Source organism: Herpailurus yagouaroundi, unplaced genomic scaffold (assembly GCF_014898765.1).
Source record: "Herpailurus yagouaroundi ecotype Mexico unplaced genomic scaffold, PumYag 67189, whole genome shotgun sequence".
In the NCBI taxonomy this organism is placed as follows: domain Eukaryota; kingdom Metazoa; phylum Chordata; class Mammalia; order Carnivora; family Felidae; genus Herpailurus; species Herpailurus yagouaroundi.
Window position 1 is genome coordinate 479234 of NW_024420031.1, and position 18985 is coordinate 498218.

An 18985-nucleotide genomic window follows, 5' to 3' on the forward strand; every position below is an offset into this window, starting at 1 on the left:
GCACACACACACACACACACACACACACACACACACACACACAGTCACCTATAAAGACACAGAGACAGAATTCAGGAGAATTAATGGCTAAGATTTTGGTTTCTTGGTTACCTGATCTTTTTCCGCCCTGGGTCGTACCTGCCTTCTCATCCTTTGGAACCAGTTTCTGCATGTCCGCCTGGCCAAATTCACACCCAGATGGTAGGCTGCAACAAGACAAACCATGAGCAAAAAGAACTGTCATAGCTCATTTTTAAAGTTATGCTTGGTTCCTAATCTGCTTGACTGACACTATCCTCCCTGTAACAGGTAAGTTAACCTAATAGGGTATCTGCAATGATCAAGTTCCTGAGGTAGCACTCAACAAGGTTTTGAAATCAACTCTTTGGATTTGGGTAACAAATTTAAAATACCTATCATGCTGACACTGCATAATAAGGACACAAGATCAAAGATGTAGAAGATAATACATTTATAAGCAAGCCCCCAGGCTGGTAAATGGGAAGGACAATACTATGGACTGAACATTTGTGTCCCCTCAAAATCGTATGTTAAAATCCTAATGCCCAATATGATGGTATTAGTCGGTAAGGCCTTTGGGAAGTTCTTACATCTTGAGGGAGAACCCTCATGAATGGGACTAAGCATAAAATGAATGAATAAATAAATAAATAAATAAGCAAGCATAAAATTAATGGGACCAAGCATAAAAGATGCTCTAGAAAGATTCCTAGTCCCTTCCACCATGTGAAGATAAAAACAATTAAAAGTCTACAACCCAGAAAAGGACCCTCACTCAACCATGCCAGCACCACAGCCTCAGACTTCCAGTTTCCAGAACTATGAACAAACAATAAAATTCTGCTGTTTATAAGGATCCAGTCTGTGGCATTATGTTACAGCAGCCTGAATGCACTAAGACAGATAAGGAACCCTCTGAACTCTTTACTAATAGCCTTCTATCCTTGACCAAAACAATCCTCCAGGATAATTGAACTTAGTTTCTGTTAGGAAAGACAAAGATAATAAAGAGATGACCATTCCCTTACCTGTTTGGGGTACACAGGGAGAGAAGAACAGTGCTTTCCCACACCAGGGAACAGTATAACTGGCTCAGCTTGCTCAGAACACTCAGACCCAACTGAGAACCCCACTGGTTTACGGAGATGGAACGAATTTCACTCTGCAATCAAAGTAAACAGAAGCTGATCTTTGGGATGCCCTCCTCAACATTTGTCTGTGTCTAACATTCCTTCTCATTTTCTTCTCATTGCTTTCTTGGAAAGTGAAAGACAACAGTCATGTGCAACCTTCTAAAGAAACAGTTCTGTAGATTCATTGACAGCCTTCTAATTTTTTTAGGTGGTAGGGAGCTTGTTATTTTCCTCTTATTTCTTAATTTCAATAAACGTTTGATTTAATTTCTTGAAGGGAACATTTCACATGAATTTTATTTAATTTAATAAAAAGTCATGAAAATAAATTCCTAAGCTTTGTAATGCAGTTGAATTGTTTTCTAAATAGTTTATACCTGTGCTTTTCATTTGATTTGATCCAAAGAATATACTCCTGCTCAAAGGCATAGAACAGGGGTGCTGAAACATTACATCATTAATCTTTAGAACTGAATACTTGAGAACTAAAGGATGTAAAACTGTGAGCACACAAAAACACCCTGTGTTTCTGGAACCACAAGAGGAACCTCACACGGATGGCAGGCATAGGGTTTGATATTTAAGTAATCTTTATTAATCTGTTAATTACCACTGACTTAAATGTTCTGTGGTCAAATTTCTTTCTTGCCATCCCATTATTAGGCCTACATGCATTTGTAGAAAGATTGGGAAACAATAAGGCCAGATAAGCACCCAATTGAGGCTTGCCTACTAAAAGAGGTGACTACATATTCCAGTTGGCCTATATAGCTGCCCATTATTTATAGCAACCTCTTTTCCTCTCAACAAAGTCCAATTCAGAAAACAAATTATATGGTAACCCAAATTCTAATGAAAAAAAAAAAATACTAAGGCAAAGCGAAACTAGACAGCAACCTGAAACATAAACCTGTATTACTCACTGAAAAAAAATCTGTTCTTTTAGCAGCTAGCCCAGGTAGAACTGCTTCTAAGCACAGTAAGATGCCCAGTATATGCCACAGGTATTTTACCAGCTTTAAACCAATTTGCTTACCCCTAGTTCTTACCTGTCCAACTCTGCAAGTATGTACAAACATCATGATGTAGGCGTGGGCAGCAGTAAGTGCATGCAGTAGAGGTGTGGCCTGAGCTGAGAGGGTAGCATCAGCAACATTGCCAGCACAAGCCAGTTCTCGCAATAACACTGAGCCCCCAGGGGATTCAATTGGGCGGTGTAACGGCTCCAAGGATGAAAGGATGGAGTCCAACTGAAGGAGACCCTCCTGAAGAACTTTGGGTTCATGTGACAGTGTCTGAAACAAGAATAATAATTAAATCATTAATGTACAATGAATTTCATATGCATCATGTCTTTAATAGTCACAATGGAAGAAGTGCAAGACAAGTCTCACAAATTTCAAACCTGGCCATGGTCTCCCATCTGGGTAAATGGCAGAGCCAAAATATGAATGCAGGTAGGACATACCTAAATGCCTCCTAAAGAAACATTTTACTTCTCTCAAATGAGAGGCTTTCAAATGTGGTAAGCCAATCATATTTAAAAGCTTGTGATGGCCAAACTGAAATACTGTTACAGGAAGGACTCCACACTATGTGATTAATTACAAATTTTTCTCAATAGGGAGCAATATTAGGCAAGGTTCCAAAGCATGGAAGTAAACCAGTATTACAACTGTTCTTTTCCTAAAATAAGAGGGGATTCTAGAATAGGTATCAGCTAGGAGATTTCCTTTTTTATGAGACGACTCAAGATTATATGGCCCTTGTAATTTGCTTTTTGAGTCCACAGAAAATTCTGTCATCCAAAGACAGGAGAACTTAAGTGTCTTTCCTGTGGCTTTAAACACATCTATCCATTCTCACACAGTATCTTAGAGGTAGGATAAAGATGGATCACAGCCCCTTTCCCTCTCTCTCTTATGAACAGCACTTAATTAAATATTGCAAAGAGTAAAGCAAAATAAAACATTAATTACAGCTATGTCACAATTATGGACCCTTCCAAGTCCATAAGCAACTGGATTACTGATTTTTAGCAGCAATTACTTGCCATTGCACAATCCAGCTAATAAAGGAACTTCATAGATTTAATGCAGTCCCTATGAAAAGTTCAATGGCCTTTGGGTGGGGGTAAGAAATAGAAATCTCTCTCTTAAAATCCTTAAGAAGAATCTCAAGGGACCCCAAACAGATATAACTATCTTGAAAAAGAACAAAGTTGTAGATCTCAAACTTCCTGATTTCCAAACTTATCACAAAGCTACAGTAATAAAAATGTGGTTCTGGCATAAAGACAGACTTTAAGACCAACAGAATAGAATAACGCCCGAAAATAAACCCTTACATCTACGGTCAAATGATTTTTGCTAAGGGTGTCAAGACAAAGGTGCAAGAGAAAGAACAGGCTTTTCAACAAATAGTGGTGGGAAAACTGGGTATCTACATGCAAAAGAATGAAGTTGGGCCTTACTTTACACCATATGAAAAAATTACTCAAAATAGATCAAAGACCTGAAGGTAGCAGCTAAAAATATAAAAACACCTAAAAGGAGCCATAGTGTAAAAGCTGTGTGACACTGGATTTGGCAATGGTTTTTTAGATTTGACATCAAAAGCACAGCAATGGCAGGAAAAAAAGATAAAATGGATTTCATCAGAATTGAAAGCTTTTGTGCATCAAAGTACACTATTAACAGAGGTAAAAGGCAACCCATAGAGTGGGAGAAAATATTGCGAATCATTTATCTGATAAGGAGTAACCAGAATACATAAAGAACTCCTACAACTCAACAACAAGAATCAAACCCCACTAAAAAATGGGCAAAGGACTTGAGTAGACATCTCTCCAAAGATACACAAATGGCCAATAAGCACATAAAAAGATACTCAACATCACTAATCATTAGAAAGATGCACACTGAAACCATGAGGTTGCACTTATACCTACTAGGTTGGCTACTATCAAGGAAAAACAAAGAAAAAGAAAATTAACAAGTGTTGGTGAGGATGCAGAGAAATTGGAACCCCTGTGCATTGTTGGTCAGAATGTGAAATGGTGGAGCTATGAAAAACAGTATGGTGGTTCCTTGAAAAATTAAAAATTGAACTACCATATAGACCACCAATCCTACTTCTGAGTGTATAACCAAAAGAACTGAAAGGAGTCTTGAGTATGATCACACTTTTATGTGGGATCTAAACAAGTTAAATTCAAAGACCCAGAGAGCAGAATGATGGTTGCCAGGGGCTGGGGGGAAATGTGGAGATTTGGTCAAAGGGCAAATTTTCAGTTATGAATAAGTTCTGGAGATTTAATATAAGCATGGTGTCTATAGTTAATACTATATTATATACTTGAAATTTGCTGAGAATAGATCTTAAGTGTTCTCACCACACACACACACACACACACACACACACACACACACACACACACACAGTCTTGAAGAAATACAGGCACACCCGTGTTCATTTCAGCAGTATTCAAAATAGCCAAAAGGTCGAATTAGCCCAAATGTTTATCAGTGAATGAATGGATAAACAAAATGTGGCTTACACATATAATAGAGCCATAAAAAGAAAGGAAATTCTGACATATGCTACAACATGGGTGAATCTTGAAGACATTATGCTATGCAAAATAAGCCAACCACAGAAAGACAAACAGCTTATGAATTACATGAGGTACCTAGAACAGTCAAATTCAGAGTGACAGAAAGTAGAACAAATTTACCATGGGCTGGGAGGGCAAGGGGAATGCAGAGTTGTAATTTAATGAGTACAGAATTTCAGTTTTGCAAGATAAAAAACTTCTGGAGATTGGTTTGCAACAATGTGAATGTACTTAACACTACCGAACCATACAGTTAAAAATGGTTAAAGTGGTAAATATCATGTGCTGTGTATTTTACCACTATTTAAAAAAAATAAAGCACTTAATTTCTTGGCAAAACTTGAACAATCTTGAAAAAGGAAAAAAAACTACATTAACTAAACAATACCAGATTGTGTTAAAAGCATCTATGAGAAAGGATGACATAATAAAACCCAGCTCCAAAACATTCTTGAAGATATACTTTCTCTTCCAATAAGCTCAAATGTTAGAACTATGTACCAAACCTAGGAACAATAAACAACTTCAACTTTTCAATGAGAAATGATGTGACACACTATTTATTAGGCACAAAATTCACCTGTAGCACATAACCACAAATTTCTTCATTATTTTTTGGTTGTAGGTAAAGGGAGACCACAATAAAAACATGTATACAGAAGTACTGCAAAATTGATTTCTAAAAAGAAATGAAAATATTTAGCCAGATGCTCTTACCAATATGGATTTGCAGACACCTGCAACAGCCTGACAGGCCGCAGATGTAGGAAAATCAATGGGCAGATTGGGAAGACCCAAAATGGTGACCAAAGGCAAGAGTCCTTTCTGATTCACAAATTCCTGGCAGTGGTCATCTGTTGTATTGTTGCTCAGAATAGATTCCACAAATTTCATCTAGGTAATGAAAATGAAAAAGAAAATGTTAGAGACTAATACCTGGAACTAAAAGGCCAGCTTGGAGTAAGAACAGGGGTAGCCTTGTATTCATGTAATCAGTATTTTCTAAGATACCAAAACCTCAGGTAAGTAAGTATAGAGATGATATGGACCCTAAACATCTGCCAAAAACACCCACAAAAAAACAAAAAACAAACACCACAAATACGAATAATTACTTCTCCCAAATCTTTTGGCTTTTTGGCTACCTAAAGTTATATAATTTGAGAGCATAGAGAGGATAAATGACTTGCTGAGAGCCACACCCATGAATTAGTGGCAAAATCAGATCTAATTCTCTTAACTTGCTCCTAGTGTGACAGTGCATTACCTCTCCCCTGGAAGCAAAAATGGATACTTTCCCTCAATGTGCCCATAATACAAATGAAAACAAGAACTCTGGAAGAGTGGTTTGGACCAAACAAAGCATTTTTTAAGGGTAACAAAGTAAAATGTGGGCAACAAACACACAGGCACATCTCTTCCAGAGATACCATCTCTGGAAGTCTTGGAAGTGCTTACTGGGCTAGAATAATTGCTAAGTGGGCTTCCCCTTATAAAGAAATAATTCTGGGAAAATTCAAACTCTTTACTTTTTTCTTGAGACACACGGGGAAGTTAAAACAAAACGTCACATTACTATTTTTTTATACAAAAGAGAAATTAATGGGAAATCTAGCAAATAATGGGAAAAAATGTATGTTGGACATTCATAGAACATAATACTGGACTGGCCTAACAAATCCCACTCTTCTGCTTGGATTCCAATTGGGAATAGTAGCAATGAACAGAAAATTGGGAGTATCTAAAAAAGGGGAAGAGTGTTGTCCATTTTTGGCAAACCAGTCTCACAGAACAAGGTTTGCACATCTTTGCCCACTGTTCTGCACTGTAAAGGCTCCAGTGAAAATAAATGTAAAAATCACTGGACTATTTGGTAATCCCACACGTTTTCCAGAATAACACACACCTTTACTCAGTTTGCCCTACCATGAATCTTACCACATTAAGGATGTAATCCATGAGGGGAATAGGAATACGTTCTTCTGTACCAACAACCCTGTTAAGGGAGAAAAGAGTGAGTTACACAAATTCGCAATACTAGTGCAAGAAAACAAAGGAAAGGGAAACAGCACGAAATTCTAGGTTCTTTCTTTAAGTTAGTCTTTAGTACAGCACAAGGAAAAAGAAAAAACTGAAATCAAATCTGAAGCTAGCTTTTCTAGCCTGCCTAGGTTGAGAGCACAAAAGAAAAAACCAGGCCTTAACAAACTCAGCATGTGCACATATCTCAAAAGAAACTATCCTATCTTAGGCAAACTATCATAGGAGGAATCCATCGGTATGAAAACAATAAGTTCGACTGAGACTACTGACACATTTGCTTAAAGATAGGAGCTAGGCAAAGAAACAAATACAACATCTTACCATGTTCTTGCATCAGGTTTAAAGTTACAATAGACGGCAGGAAATGGAATTTAATTTTGTTCAAAATTCCATGCTTAGATTGACAAACCATTCAGAACAGTTAATCAAAGATGAAGCCAACACCCAAGCCCTCCTTCCCTAACTATTTATACTTGTATCACAACAGTCCCTGAAATGTCCAAAACCTGTGATCAGGTCTTTTGCTTCAAATACTTAAATGCTGCACCACAGACAAGGCGGCTGGCAGTAATGCCATAGCTGCAGGAAACGAAGCCTTTAAGCCCAATCTTGGCTTTTGCAAGAAACAAAAGGGGGGAAACCCACAATATCTATTAAAATGAAACACAATTTACCTCAAAGATGAACCCTAGGAAGGGTCAAAACTTTAGTCGAATAGGGAGCATTCTGGATATAGGCCCTTGAAGACATTTGGATAAAGGGCAGAAATAAAAAAAGGGAGAGGTGGGGGGAGAGAGAGGGCAAGAAAACTGGCAAGAAGTTAATAGTCCTCAAGATGTAAATAAAGATTTACCAGACATCAAAATGCAGACTAGACAGTGGCTTCAGTGATGACATACCTAGAGCTAGAGTTTGACAAGGATATTTGAAGAATACAGGGAAGAACTTACTATCAGGGGGGGGGGGAGGTGTCTATAAGCCAGGAGTGAAATGATTCCATGGGAAGACTGCAACTTTTCCTTGACTATAAAGTTCCTCCTCAACCATTGTAGTAGCAATCCCTACTTACAGTAATCATCCACCCCAGCCTGACTGTACCTCCTGGGAAAGAACCTAGAGATCCATCTCTACAGCTAAGGAGTGCAGGTGTGGTTCTAGCCCAGATGAAACACCTGTCCCTTTGTAAAAAAACAACGGTAATGACAAAGAGCCAAAGTAATATTATGAAATGGGACCCAGGTACTTCCCTCATTTGCTAGATGGAAGTTAGGGAGGAGAATGAGAGAGAAAACAAACCAATAATGGTTCTTAATCCACATCTAGGAGCAAACTGGTAACCACTTTTTTTCACTATCTTCATCTTTTGGCTTCCAGGCTGAAAACGTCATGCAAGAATAGTAAACATGATCAACTCCCCCTTTGGAGGTTAAAAAAAGGAAAAGCTCCTTTAAGAAGAGACATCTGAGCTGGCTTTGCAGGAATTTGGTAGATAGAAAAGAAGGAGATAAGATAATCTGCGGATGGGGATAAATATGGCTATAACACGGTGACACATATCCTAAGAAAAGCATGGAGTGAAAAAACGTGAGGCCATGAGAAAATGTCAATTTACTATGACAGCTTGAAATCTGGGCATGTTAGATCTAAGGTGTAAGATGTCCAGGCAGAGAAAACATTATATGCAGATGAACATGCCCAGCTTCACTCAAAACCACCCTCCCACCTCTCAAGTTTAAGAAATCCTTCTCTTGTTTTGTAGCCAGGAAAGGAAATCATATCCCAGCAGGGTGGCAGACAATCAAGGATGTGGCAAGGAAGCACTGATTCTGACTCCTTTGCATGTGAAGTCTTGCTTTCTTTCAGGTGTCCTCCTCTTCCAGAAAGAGAACATTTTAATCAAAATAGAAGATGCTGTTAGAATGAAGGTAGAGTTGCCTTCTCAGACAAGGGTAAGACATCTGCTCAACAAAGCAATGTACAGTACTTAGTGGTTAATGCCTCTCCTCAAAAAGAAAACAAAAACTCATACCAACAGGCTCATTACTTCCTACAGTTGTAAAAAGGCACCGATTTGAGTCTAGGCCTTCACTCCTTCTATCTACTCGACCATAATTTTCTCTTAAGTTCCCAGCAATCCTTCAACACTAGCCTAAACCCATTCATATCCACACCTAAAACATTCCTGCTTTTCTCAGAACTAGTTATTTATAAACCAAAAGAGCACTTATTAAATGAATAAATGCATGACAGTCCAGAGGGATCACACCCCTAAGAGTTATACCTACAATAGTTACGTTTCATTCCTAGCATGTGAACAATATAAGCTGCAAAGAGCCACTATCAGCCAGCAGTCTTTAAACCCACCCCCATCCCCATTTCACCATCTAGGTAGTCAATTTTAATATAAAACAAACCTTAAATAGAAATAAGAAGGAAAATCTACTGTGCCTGGTTACAACCATACAGTACATTCCAAAGACTTCTGATTTATCTGGAATGAACAGATAGTAATCAAACAAAAAACAAAGACCCACAACAAATCCCTGTAATTCTTAAGGACTTCTTAGGAGACAGGCTTCAAAAGTAGGATGTTTCATATGTGCTCACTTATGCAAACAATTAAGCAATGATATGAATACTATACCAACAATGGGAACATAAGTTCTCTGAGAGAAGCCCATCAACTTGATATAGTGAACTGATTCAATTTCATGAACTTTTTAAGAAGGACACCTTCCTAAGGCAACCAATACAATTAAATATGAAAGGATAAATGATACACAAAGGTCAAAGAAAGAAAAACAAGACTCCTAGGGCTGGAAGAACCTTATAATGATCTAATCCAACTCCCTAGCTTTTATGGATGAAAATGACATGCCCAAGGTCACATGGCTAGGGGACCTGTCTTGCAAACACTTACTGCTGATTAGGCTCAGTTTCATTCTGTTGGGCAGAATTAAAGCTCTGCATGGCCTGTACTTCTTCCTCCTCCTCATCCTCACTAGAGGCCTCTTCTGCAGCATGATTAGACCTTGGAGGAGGAGCAGTGGCAGTGCCATCTGCCTTCTGGATTGATGGCTTCTGACAGATGTATTTAGGGTCTCTTCCAAGGTTACAAATTTCTTCAAGTAACTGAAAGACACAGGAAATATTATTTATTAGTAAATAAGAAATGGGACAACGAACACATTTTTGGAGCATTTTCTATGTGTTGTACACAGAAATGCTGACATAAAACACTTTATCTTGACATATGTATGTAACATACATCACTCCTGGAATATAGTCATCAATCCTATTTTACACACACGGTAACTGAAGTTTCGTGAAGTTAAGTAACTTGTTCAGGATCACATAGCAGTTAAGTGACTAACGTGACTCCATGTCCTAATTCATAAGCACCAGGCATAGACTATACTGTAACTGGCAGGGCTACTAAATGTGAAAAAAAATACCAAGAAACAAAGGTTAGAAAAACTAATATGCTTTTACAAATAGAAGCTAAATCCTGGCAACCTGTTAATACCCTATAGAAAATAATACTTAAGTGACTTTCTGGGGGTGGGGGGGGGGCAAGGACCAACCCAAGGATAAGGAGAAAATAAGGTAGACATAATCATCTTCTAGGCATAGGCCAAGAATCCCAATGACCTCCAGTAGGCCAAGCTTTTTCTTAAAAACTCCCCCTTAACTGCTCTCTCATGCCCACGGTCAGCCTGATCACTTCATACCTTAATGATTGCAGTTGTTGCATCTGTTTTGAGGGTGGGCTGATGTCTCATGAGCTCATCAACAGCACTCCCCAGGTTAGATGCGGTATCCCCTTAAAGCAAAAAATGAACTGTTAGAAAGACTGAAGAAAATAGAGCTTGAGCTATTTTCTCTGCCAATATGAGGAGGAAAGAAGAAACTGAGAAGGTTGTGATTTTCTAATGCCATGCTTTCTCAAATGAATTCACACCAACCTCTGAAAGCAAATCACTGGGGAGGAAAAAGGAACTTTATCAGTCTAGCGAAAACATTAAAAAAATTTTTTTTAACTTATTTTGCGAGACAGAGCGAGCACACAAGTGGGGGAGGGACAGAGAGAAGCAGAGACAGAATCCCAAGCGGGTTTCACACCATCAGTGTAGAGCCCGTTGTGAGGCTTGAACCCACAAACCATGAGATCATGACCCGAGCTGAGATCAAGAGTGGGATATCCAACCGACTGTGCCACCGACTGTGCCACCCAGGTGGTCCTAGTGAAAACATTTTAAAATAACCACATATTCTACATTCTACTCTGGCAATCTCTAATGCCAAGGTCTGAACTAGGAGGGAGGGAGAGAGAGGAGCATAAAACCATTAACACACTGGCTGCCCCAATTAAGAACAATATTGGCTAGAATGCTACAGTGGTGGCTGAAAGCACAAAGCACATTTGTGAAAACTAGATTCTGGAGCCCTACTTTCTCATTATTCTGTAATAATCTGGCCTCAAATACACTGAGAAGAAAATCTATTAATTTCTTACTATCGTAGGGATTTGAACATTAGAATAGAAGATCACGGAGAGCAACACCTTGGGACTTTATATCTCCTGTTGCAACAGATTAGATGGTGGGCCTGGAAATCTACTGCCCCTAATACCCATTTCTCACTAGCACCATAACCGTACATTTAATAACGAATGGTTGATAGTCTGAGGAACACCACTCCTTTGTTGCTGACATCTAAAAGGTCACCGGAAAAGAGTCGTCAGCATCTTTCAAGCTCTGGTCACTGAGGTGTCTCAGTGGCACAGAGTGATGACAGGTGGAAATGTGGACTCCCAAGGAGACCCTCCTTCTGTTTTGCCGCCTCTGTCAGACCCCATGCCCTAAGTGACCTCGCCCCCAAGATCTTCACTGGATAATTCTTGCTCCCCCAGGTTCTCCCACTGTGGTAGAAGCACAGTATAGGCCTTGCTACCTGGGAGTCCATAGGGGAATCTGGGACTGCCTCTCCTGCCCTGACCCAAGAGGAGGGGGTGTAGTCTCTGCAAGTCACTCTACTACAGTTTAGCTTCTGACCAGCCCAAACCCTGCAACCAATTGGAGCTTGAGGATATGGCCTGGAGGCACCACCCAGAGATCTGGAGCCACTCAGGGGCACCTGGGGACATGATCTGGTCCCCTTGGTGGCCTAGGAAGGAAAAAGTTTCTATGGCCAAAGTTTGGTTTTCCCAACACTTGTCCCAATTCAGATTAAAACCCTGAACTTACACACACACACACACACACACACACACACACACACACACTGAACTGTTGAGAAGCATGAAAATATGAGCAGAGGATAAGGATGAAGTCTTCTTTTCTACCTGCAATACAACGTAAATAGTGATACAACGATAATTACAGTGATAATTCCCATTAAGCTTAGCAAATCTAGCCAGAGAAACAACGTGAGTTCAAGAAAGGACTTCCTTGCCAATTGGTGGCTTGATAACCATCTAACATCTAAAATCTTGGCACCAGGGGAAGATGGTGACATAGGAGGATGCTGGGCTCACCGCGTCCTGAGGATCATTTAGACTCCACCCACACCTGTCTAAATAACCCAGAAAATCGCCAGAAGATTAGCAGAACGGATTCTCCAGAGCCAAGCGTAGACAAGAGATCCATGGAAGAGGGTAGGAAGGGCGGAGAGGCGGTGCGCGCTACACAGAATGGCGGGAGGGAGCCAGGACAGGGGGCAGCCTGCCGGCAAAACAGAGGCCCCGAGTCTGGCTTGCAAAAACGGAGGGGTAGGATGGAGTGTGCTCTGATGGCAAGGGGGACTTAAAATCTGGATGGTTATAAGTTAACAGATCTGCTCGGAGAACGGGAGGGCTGGAGGACAACGGGAGGGAGAGTTGTTGAGCACCGGACAACAGAGCGCAGCTTGGTGGGGAACAAAGGCGCTCGCCAGGGCCATCTCCCTCACCCATCCCCCAGCCAAAATCCCAAAGGGAACCAGTTCCTGTCAGGGAACTTCCTTGCACCACGCAAACACCCAACGCTGTGCTTCTGCGGATCCATCCTCCGGTGGGTCTGACTCCCTCCTGGTGCCACAGGGCCCCTCCCGCCCTGTGCACCTTGCCAATCCACCCCAGCTAATACACCAGATCCCCAGCACCACAAGCCTGGCAGTGTGCAAGTAGCCTGGGCGGGCCATACCACCCAACAGTGAATCCCACCCCTAGGAGAAGGGGAAGAGAAGGTACACACCAGTCTGACTGTGGCCCCAGCGGTGGGCTGGGGGCAGACATCAGGTCTGAATGCGGCCCTGCCCACCAAGGCAAGTTATTCAAGACAGCACAGAGGAAGTGCCCTGCAGTTCTGCACCACTCCAGGGACTATCCAAAATGATGAAATGGAAGAATTCCCCTCAAAAAAACCTCCAGGAAATAACGACAACTAACGAACTGATAAAAAACGATTTAAACAATATAACAGAAACTGAATTTAGAATAGTCATAAAATTAATCGCTGGGCTTGAAAACAATATAAAGGACAGCAGCGAATCTATTGCTACAGAGATCAAGGGACTAACGAACAGCCAGAGGGGGGTAAAAAATGCTATTAATGTGCTGCAAAATAAAATGGAGATGAACACAGCTCAGAATGAAGAGGCAGAGGAGAGAATAGGTGAACTAGAAGATAAAACTAGGGAAAAAGAAGAAGCTGAGAAAAAGAGAGATAAAAAAATCCAGGAGTATGAGGGGAAAATGAGAGAACTAAGTGACGCACTAAAGAGAAATAATCTACGCATAATAGGTATTTCACAGGAGGAAGAGAGAGGGAAAGGTGCGAAGGGGTACTTGAAGAAATAATAGCTGAGAACTTCCCTGATCTGGGGAAGGAAAAAGGCACTGAAATCCAAGAGGCACAGAAAACTCCCTTCAGACGTAACTTGAATCGATCTTCTGCACGACATATCATAGTGAAACTAGCACAATACAAGGATAAAGAGAAAATTCTGAAAGCAGCAAGGGATAAATATGCTCTAACATATAAAGGGAGACCTATAAGACTCGTGACCGATCTCTGCTGAAAGTTGGTAGGCCAGAAAGGAATGGCAGGAGATCTTCAATGTGATGAACAGAAAATATGCAGCCAAGAATCCTTTATCCAGCAAGTCTGTCATTTAGAATAGAAGGAGAGATAAAGGTCTTCCCAAACAAACACAAACTGAAGGAATTCGTTACCACTAAACCAGCCCTACAAGAGATCCTAAGGGGAATCCTGTGAGACAAAGTACCAGAGACATCGCTACAAGCATAAAACATACAGACATCACAATGACTCTAAACCCATATCTTTCCATAATAACACTGAATGTAAATGGACTAAATGCGCCAACCAAAAGACATAGGGTATCAGAATGGATAAAAAAACAAGACCCATCTATTTGCTGTCTACAAGAGACTCATTTTAGACCTGAGGACACCTTCAGATCGAAAGTGAGGGGATGGAGAACTATCTATCATGCTACTGGAACTCAAAAGAAAGCTGGAGTAGCCATACTTATATCAGACAAACTAGACTTCAAATTAAAGGCTGTAACAAGAAATGAAGAAGGGCATTATATAATAATTACAGGGACTATCCATCAGGAAGAGCTAACAATTATAAATATCTATGCGCCGAATATGGGAGCCCCCAATATATAAAAGATTTACTCACAAAAATAAGCAACCTTATTGATAAGAATGTGGTAATTGCAGGGAACTTTAACACTCCACTTACAAAATGAAAAGATCATCTAGACAACACGGTCAATAAAGAAACAAGGGCCCTGAATGATACATTGGATCAGATGGACTTGACAGATATATTTAGAACTCTGCATTCCAAAGCAACAGAATATACTTTCTTCTCGAGTGCACATGGAACATTCTCCAAAATAGATCACATACGGGGTCACAAAACAGCCCTTCATAAGTATACAAGAATTGAGATCATACCATGCATACTTTCAGACCACAATGCTATGAATCTTGAAATCAACCACAAGAAAAAGTCTAGAAAACCTCCAAAAGCATGGAGGTTAAAGAACACCCTACTAACGAATGAGTGGGTCAACCAGGCAATTAGAGAAGAAATTAAAAAACGTATGGAAACAAACGAAAATGAAACTACAACAATCCAAACGCTTTGGGACGCAGCGAAGGCAGTCCTGAGAGGAAAATACATTGCAATCCAGGCCTATCTCAAGAAACAAGAAAAATCCCAAATACAAAATCTAACAGCACACCTAAAGGAAATAGAAGCTGAGCAGCAAAGACACCCCTAACTCAGCAGAAGAGAGATAATAAAGATCAGAGCAGAAACAAACAATACAGAATCTAAAAAAACTGTAGAGCAGATCAATGAAACCAAGAGTTGGTTTTTTGAAAAAATAAACAAAATTGATAAACCTCTAGCCAGGCTTCTCAAAAACAAAAGGGAGATGACCCAAATAGATAAAATCATGAATGAAAATGGAATTATTACAACCAATCCCTCAGAGATACAAGCAATTATCAGGGAATACAATGAAAAATTATATGCCAACAAACTGGACAACCTGGAAGAAATGGACAAATTTCTAAATACCCACACATTTCCAAAACTCAAACAAGAGGAAATAGAAAGCTTGAACAGACCCATAACCAGCAAAGAAACTGAATCAGTTATCAAAAATCTCCCAAGAAATAAGAGTCCAGGACCACATGGCTTCCCTGGGGAATTCTACCCGACATTTAAAGCAGAGATAATACCTATCCTACTCAACCTATTCCAAAAAATAGAAAGGGAAGGAAAACTTCCAGACTCATTCTATGAAGCCAGTATTACTCTGATTCCTAAACCAGACAGAGACCCAGTAAAAAAAGAGAACTACAGGCCAATTATCCCTGATGAATATGGATGCAAAAATTCTCAATAAGATACTAGCAAATCGAATTCAACAGCTTATAACACGAATTATTCACCATGATCAAGTGGGATTCATTCCTGGGATGCAGGGCTGGTTCAACATTCACAAATCAATCAACGTGATACATCACATTAATAAAAGAAAAGAACCATATGATCCTGTCAAGCGATGCAGATAAAGCATTTGACAAAATTCAGCATCCTTTCTTAATAAAAACCCTCATGAACTTCGGGATAGAAGGAACATACTTAAATATCAAAAAAGCCATTTATGAAAAGCCCACAGCTAGTATCATCTTCAATGGGGAAAAACTGAGAGCTTTCCCCCTGAGATCAGGAACACGACAGGGATGTCCACTCTCACCACTGTTGTTTCACATAGTGTTGGAAGTGCTAGCATCAGCAATCAGACAACAAAAGGAAATCAAAGGCATCAAAGTTGGCCAAGATGAAATCAAACTTTCACTTTTTTGCAGATGACATGATATTATACATGGAAAATCCGACAGACTCCACCAAAAGTCTGCTAGAAATGATACATGAATTCAGCAAAGTTGCAGGATACAAAATCAATGTACAGAAATCAGTTGCATTCTTATACATTAATAATGAAGCAACAGAAAGACAAAGAAACTGATCCCATTCACAATTGCACCAAGAAGCATAAAATACCTAGGAATAAATCTAACCAAAGATGTACAAGATCTGTATGCTGAAAACTATAGAAAGCTTATCAAGGTAATTGAAGAAGATATAAAGAAATGGAAAAACATTCCCTGCTCATGGATTGGAAGAATAAATATTGTCAAAATGTCAATACTACCCAAAGCTATCTACACATTCAATGCAATCCCAATCAAAATTGCACCAGCATTCTTCTCGGAGCTACAACAAGCAATCCTAAAATTCATATGGAACCACAAAAAGCCCGAATAGCCAAAGTAATTTTGAAGAAGACCAAAGCAGGAGGCATCACAATCCCAGACTTTAGCCTCTACCACAAAGCTGTAATCATCAAGACAGCATGGTATTGGCACAAAAACAGACACACAGACCAATGGAATAGGATAGAATCCCCAGAACTAGACCCACAAAAGTATGGCCAGCTAATCTTTTGACAAAGCAGGAAAGAATAGCCAATGGAAAAAAGACAGTCTCTTTAACACATGGTGCTGGGAGAACTGGACAGCAACATGCAGAAGAATGAAACTAGACCACTACACCATTCACAAAAAATAAACTCAAAATGGATAAAGGACCTGAATGTGAGACAGGAAACCACTAGAACCCTAGAGGAGCAAGCAGGGAAAAACCTCTCCGACCTCAGCTGCAGCAATTTCTTACTTGACACATCCCCAAAGGCAAGGGAATTAAAAGCACAAATGAACTATTCGGACCTCATGAAGATAAAAAGCTTCTGCACAGTAAACAATCCACAAAACTAAAAGGCAACCAACAGAATGGGAAAAGGTATTTGCAAATGACATATCAGACAAAGGGCTGGTATCCAAAATCTATAAAGAGCTCACCAAACTCCACACCCAAAAAACAAATAATCCAGTGAAGAAATGGGCAGAAAACATGAATAGACACTTCTCTAAAGAAGACATCCGGATGGCCAACAGGCACATGAAAAGATGTTCAGCGTCGCTCCTCATCACGAAATACAAATCAAAACCACACTCAGATATCACCTCACACCAGTCAGAGTGGCCAAAATGAACAAATCAGGAGACTCTAGATGCTGGAGAGGATGTGGAGAAATGGGAACCCTCTTGCACTGTTGGTGGGAATGCAAACTGGTACAGCCGCTCTGGAAAACAGTGTGGAGGTTCCTCAAAAAATTAACAATAGACCTACCCTATGACCCAGCTGTAGCACTGCTAAGAATTTACCCAAGGAATACAGGAATACTGATGCATAGGGGCACTTATACCCCAATGTTTACAGCAGCACTCTCAACAATAGCCAAATTGTGGAAAAAGCCTAAATGTCCATCAACTGATGAATGGATAAAGAAACTGTGGTTTATATACACAATGGAATACTACGTGGCAATGAGAAAGAATGAAACATGGCCCTTTGTAGCAACGTGGATGGAACTGGAGAGTGTGATGCTAAGTGAAATAAGCCATACAGAGAAAGACAGATACCATATGTTTTCATTCTTATGTGGATTCTGAGAAACTTAGCAGAAACCCATGGGGGTGGGGAAGGAAAAAAAAAAGAGGTTAGAGCGGGAAAGAGCCCAAGCAGAAGAGACTCTTAAAAACTAAGAACTGAGGGTTGATGGGGGGTAGGAGGGAGGGGAGGGTAGGTGATGGGTATTCAAGAGGGCACCTTTTGGGATGAGCACTGGGTGTTGTATGGAAACCAATTTGACAATAAATTTCATATATTAAAAAAATAACAATAAATAAATAAATAAAAAAGAATTAAAATATTGGCACCAATTATGAGATAAATCCTGGTGACTTACCAAGAGGATCAGAGCTCCTCCTCCTTCGCATGGCTGGGAGGTAATCTGGAGACAGAAGAACTTTGAAAAGACGTTCAAAAGGCTGACACTGTACAAATGACTGAAGACCTCGGGCATTCAAGCAGAGTGCACTAAATACATTTGGGAGGGAGCCAAGGACTTCACGGGTAGCAGGAACCTAGAGAGAAGATAAAGTGAGTTTGAAGACATCTAAAATAATTCAGATGTAGATGCCAGGAAACTTTGACCAGGGTACTGCAAAGAGATAGTAGGGTGTATGTCTCTGTATCATCCTCTGTGGGGAGGGGTACGTACAGAGCAATCTTCACGCAAAAGCAGAAAAGGACTCACATCTTTGATAAGTAGTGCATGAAGCATGACATCTGTTAATCCATTGTCCTGGAGTGAGGAGAGCAGTGATGGTTCTTGAAATACAAACACAGTCACCACTTCAGTAGCTAAAAAAGACAAGAAATATGAGAAAGTGGGAGATTCTTACAGGTATTAACAAAACTCCAAAGGCTTAAAAAAACCAACTCAATATATACAACAAATGAAATGCCTCTGAAACGAAACTTCACTGCTCATCAAAAGATCACTATTAAGAATTTGGTGACAAACCTTCAAGATTTTTATGGGCAATGTACAGGCATAAAAATAATTATGAATACCATACTGAATACTGAAAAATATATCAAGAGAGATTTCAGGTACTCTCATAAAATTAAAAAAAAAAAAAAAAAAAAGGTAACTATGTGGATGCCTTGTT

The 18985-nt window shown here is 39.9% G+C and overlaps 1 protein-coding gene across 13 annotated transcripts in view; it reads right to left on the minus strand.

The window, feature by feature from the left end:
* The window catches only part of HUWE1 (HECT, UBA and WWE domain containing E3 ubiquitin protein ligase 1), a 173967-nt gene that overhangs the window by 66951 nt on the left and 88031 nt on the right, over nucleotides 1-18985 (minus strand). For 12 of the 13 annotated variants that reach the window (XM_040467038.1, XM_040467040.1, XM_040467051.1 and 9 more), the window contains 9 exons: nucleotides 18568-18674; nucleotides 18217-18394; nucleotides 10545-10636; nucleotides 9734-9945; nucleotides 6709-6766; nucleotides 5488-5664; nucleotides 2204-2449; nucleotides 1050-1183; nucleotides 112-206 (listed from right to left, as the gene is read on the minus strand). In XM_040467038.1, coding sequence (XP_040322972.1) covers nucleotides 112-206; nucleotides 1050-1183; nucleotides 2204-2449; nucleotides 5488-5664; nucleotides 6709-6766; nucleotides 9734-9945; nucleotides 10545-10636; nucleotides 18217-18394; nucleotides 18568-18674 — 1299 coding nt within the window. The remainder of the gene's footprint in view (nucleotides 1-111; nucleotides 207-1049; nucleotides 1184-2203; nucleotides 2450-5487; nucleotides 5665-6708; nucleotides 6767-9733; nucleotides 9946-10544; nucleotides 10637-18216; nucleotides 18395-18567; nucleotides 18675-18985) is intronic. The other variant, XM_040467046.1, reaches the window with a different exon arrangement.